Raw genomic sequence first — 4368 nt, forward strand, 5'->3', positions numbered from 1 at the left:
TTGGTCGGTTGTCGCTGCTTTGCACCCCGTGGAAAGAAACGCGGAACGGGAGTCGTCGTATCCGCATTACGCAACGGTGCTCGAGTTCGCGGGTATCGAGTTTCCTATGACTCTGAAGGACATTACGAAATTCGAACGTGCGAACGACGTGTCGATAAACGTGTACTGTATCGAGAAGGAGGGGGGTGAACTATCTGTTCTTCCGATTACGATTGACCGGTCGAAAGATGGAAAGGCAACAGGCATGTCAATCTATTGCAGGATCCCAGCAGCATCGGCCACTTCGCGTGGATAAAAAATTTGTTCCGCCTCGTGAGCTCTCAACTCAGCAAGAAGCAACACAAGAATTTCTTCTGCGACCGGTACGTATCGAGAAAATACTAAAATAGAATGTTGTAAAAAAGACAAAAATTAAGTATTTTGTGTTTACAGATGCCTACATTACTTCAGCTCGCAGGAACGACTGGATGCCCACACCGTGGACTGCAACGAGTTGAACGAGTGTGCGGTAGAGTTGCCTAAAGAAGACCCGAAATGGCTAACGTTCGGCAAACACGGCAACAAGGATATTATTCCGTTCGTCCTGTACGCCGACCTGGAATGCGTTCTGGAAAAGATGGACCCGAATCTGCCTGAGTCTCAACACCACAAGGTACACAGTATCGGATACTACGTGCACTGCTCGTACGACGACGCGCTATCAATGTATCGGTGTCGTCGCGATAAGGATTGCGTCGCGTGGTTCGTCGAGGAATTCAAAGAATTGGCGCACAAAGTAAAGTCCGCTCCATCCGTTAACGTTCCGATGGCGGAATTGACGCGCGACGAATGCGAAAGATATAACAACGCTACACACTGTCGCACATGCGAAAAACCGTTTGCGGCGGAAGACACACAGGTACGGGATCACTGCCACATGACCGGACGATACAGAGGTCCCGCGCATTCCAACTGCAATTTGAACTACAAAAATTTGCGTTGCATTCCCGTGGTGTTTCACAATCTATTCGGTTACGACGCGCATTTCATTATTAAGGAAGTAGCTATCGCATACGAGGGATACGTAAACCTACTTCCGGTAACGAAAGAGAAGTACATCGCGTTTACGAAAACAATCAATAGCACATAAATGAAAAAAAAAAAAGATTATAGAACTAGCGTAACATTACGCTTTATCGACTCGTTCAAATTTCTCAGTTCGAATCTCGAGAAATTGGCATCTTATCTTGAGAAAGATAAACTACGAATAATGCAACGCGATTTTTGTACTCTACCAGTGAAACATTTCGAGCTCCTCACTAGAAAAGGCGTATTTCCGTACGAGTACGTCGACCACTTTGAAAAGTTGGAGGATACGCGTTTACCGCCGCGCGTATCGTTTCACAGTTCGTTAACGGGCGACACCGTGTCCGAGAGCGATTACGAGCACGCCGTTGACGTATGGCAACGGTTCTCCATTGGAACGCTCGGCGAGTACAGCGATCTGTACCTGAAAACGGACGTCCTGTTGCTCGCGGACGTTTTTGAAAATTTTCGCGACAGCTGCGTCGCGAGTTACGGACTCGATCCCGCGCATTATTTTACGTTGCCGGGTTTCACGTGGGACGCCATGCTGAAACACATGCGTGTAAATTTCGAACTGCTCACCGACATCGATATGGTCTTGTTTATCGAGCGCGGTATACGCGATGGCTTCAGTCAATGTTCCAACAGATACGCGCGGGCCAACAATAAGTACATGTCTGCGTACGACCCGTCGAAACCGTCGTCGTACCTAATTTACTACGACGTGAACAATTCGTACGGCTAGGCGATGTGTCAGCCGTTGCCCTACGCCGATTTTCGATGGATCGACGATGCTTTGACTGGGGCGCGATCGCTTCGGATTCGTCCACGGGGTATATTCTAGAGGTCGATCTAGAGTATCCTCAATATCTACACGACCGGTACACTGACCTACCTTTCTGCCCGACGCGCGATAAGCCGCCCGGCACGCGACACTGTAAGCTCCTCGCGACGCTCAATAAGAAGCGTTACGTCATCTACTACCGCAATCTGCAGCAATGCACTCGCCACGGCCTTTGCATAACGAAGATTCACCGCGTGTTGCAATTTGCGCAATCTCTATGGCTTCGCGAGTACATCGAACTAAATACGAAATTCAGAACCGAGGCAAGGAACGATTTCGAAAAAAATCTGTACAAACTAATGAACAACGCGGTATTTGGTAAGACCATGGAGAACGTGCGCAAGCACATCGACGTGGCGATGACATGGGAGGGTAGACACGGCGCGGAGGCGCTGATCGCGAAACCGAATTTTCACAGGCGCAACGTATTCACGGAAAATTTAATCGCCGTCGAACTGCGTAAACTCAAAGTACAATTCTACAAGCCGATTTACGTGGGTATGTGCATACTCGACGTATCGAAAGTCTGCCTGTACGAATTTCACCACGAGTACATGTTGCCGCTGTACCGCGACAAGTGCAAGATCATGTACATCGACACGGACAGTCTCATATACTATCTCGAGTGCAAGGATGTTTACGAGACGATGAAACGTGATATCAATCGATTCGACACGAGCGATTATCCCATAGACAACGCGCACAGTGCGCCTCGCGCGAATAAAAAAGTGCCGGGTTTGATGAAGGACGAGAATAATGGCGCGATAATGACGGAATTCGTCGGGCTTAGGGCGAAGATGTACGGGGTGAGAGTGGACAGTAGGAGGGGCACCAAAAAGATCAAGGGGATCAAGAGTAACGTCGTAGCGCGGACGATAACGTTCGATGATTACACGCGATGCCTGAACGAACATATCGAAATGACTCGTAGTCAGTTGTGTATACGATCGAAGCTGCACGAAGTATACACGGTGTCCGAAACGAAAATCGCTCTGAGTCGACAAACGATACATCGTACCGAATTCGACGGAGACACTACCGTGGGGACATTATCGGATACCGGTGTAATGTATATACATATATGTGTATGTATTATATCTTAGTGTGTGTATGCATCGAATGATACACGTATGTATGCGCGGCGTATGCATCAAATGTATCACAGTATTATAAGTATATGTATTATACGTTGCACGTTATGTATATTAATTTTTATGATATTCAATATGTCTTTTTTACAATAATAAATCAATATATTGCATTTTTATGTCTTTTTTATAATAATCAATATATATTGCATTTTTTATATGTATGCCAACTTTTTGTACTGTTCCATATGTAAGGTAATTGTTTATACCGTTTAATATATTTTACAATAATCAGTGTATGTTTTTTTCATATTTTTATAATAATAATCTACTTATATTTTTTATATTCCTATTTATGTTTTTTATATTCCTACTTATGTTTTTTTATATTCCTACTTATGTTTTTTTATATTCCTACTTATGTTTTTTATATTTCTACTTATGTTTTTTATATTCCTACTTATGTTTATAAAAAATATGATACTGTTGGAAGGGAGGATAATATCGTATACAGTTTTATATTTTTCATGTACACGTATATTCTCCGTATATGTTTTTTACAATAAAAACGATTCAAATCAGAGAATCTTTGTGTACCCACGAATTGTGCGATCCATCGAATCCCAACCACTTCACGTACAGTCAATAGCAATGAATCGCTGGGTCATAGTAGAGTAGTGAATTTACCGACGTTGAGTCGATAATGACGAACGCGCGCGGAAAGTGCGGTAATTCGGAAGGAACATTAGCACATTAATTGTATTTCAGGTGATGAATACACAACCGATTTTCTCTTAGTTACTACTTTTCTTTCTTCTTGGATTAAGTATTTGTATTGTTAATTATGTTTAAAAGTATGAATATTAAATATAATGGGAAAAATACATGATAGAATTAAACTGAAAGTAAAATTGAAATTTAACGCGACTTTAACACTTTCCAATTTCAAATATGAAATTGAATTAAATCTTATTATAAATTGTTTTATTACGTGTATACAATAATATATTTATATAATGTGTATACAATAATATATTTATATACGTGTATACAATAATATATTTATATAATTGTATACACAAATTATTAACGCCGAAATGCATGAATATATCGTATTTCCGTTATGTTATGCTTACACCGCTCTACATCTATCTCTATAAATTTATTTTTATTATGATTCGTAATATATTGTTTCATATATTGCACAGATAAGTATATACACGTAACATAACAGAGAGATACGTGTATGAAGAGATGGGAAAAATAAGAAATATATCATTTATTAAATTAAAATTAAACAATTCGTTTTCTTGTTATTTTTGTTGTATAATGAAATTATGCGTTTCAGATTAATGTTTCACTGTTAAATAA

The 4368-nt window shown here is 41.2% G+C and overlaps 2 protein-coding genes across 2 annotated transcripts in view; both read left to right on the top strand.

The window, feature by feature from the left end:
* The window catches only part of LOC105456152, an 11348-nt gene extending 9538 nt beyond the window's left edge, over nt 1-1810 (top strand). The window contains exons 2-5 of the mRNA XM_011699975.1: nt 8-196; nt 262-362; nt 433-1092; nt 1198-1810. Of these exons, the coding sequence (XP_011698277.1) occupies nt 8-196; nt 262-362; nt 433-1092; nt 1198-1810 (1563 nt within the window). The remainder of the gene's footprint in view (nt 1-7; nt 197-261; nt 363-432; nt 1093-1197) is intronic.
* Nucleotides 1811-2208: 398 nt separating this feature from the next.
* LOC105456153 overlaps nt 2209-4368 on the top strand; it is a 4306-nt gene continuing 2146 nt past the window's right edge. Inside the window, exon 1 of the mRNA XM_011699976.1 lies at nt 2209-2403. Within this exon, the coding sequence (XP_011698278.1) occupies nt 2209-2403 (195 nt within the window). The remainder of the gene's footprint in view (nt 2404-4368) is intronic.

Source organism: Wasmannia auropunctata, unplaced genomic scaffold (genome assembly GCF_000956235.1).
Source record: "Wasmannia auropunctata unplaced genomic scaffold, wasmannia.A_1.0 LD335738.1, whole genome shotgun sequence".
NCBI classification, from domain to species: domain Eukaryota; kingdom Metazoa; phylum Arthropoda; class Insecta; order Hymenoptera; family Formicidae; genus Wasmannia; species Wasmannia auropunctata.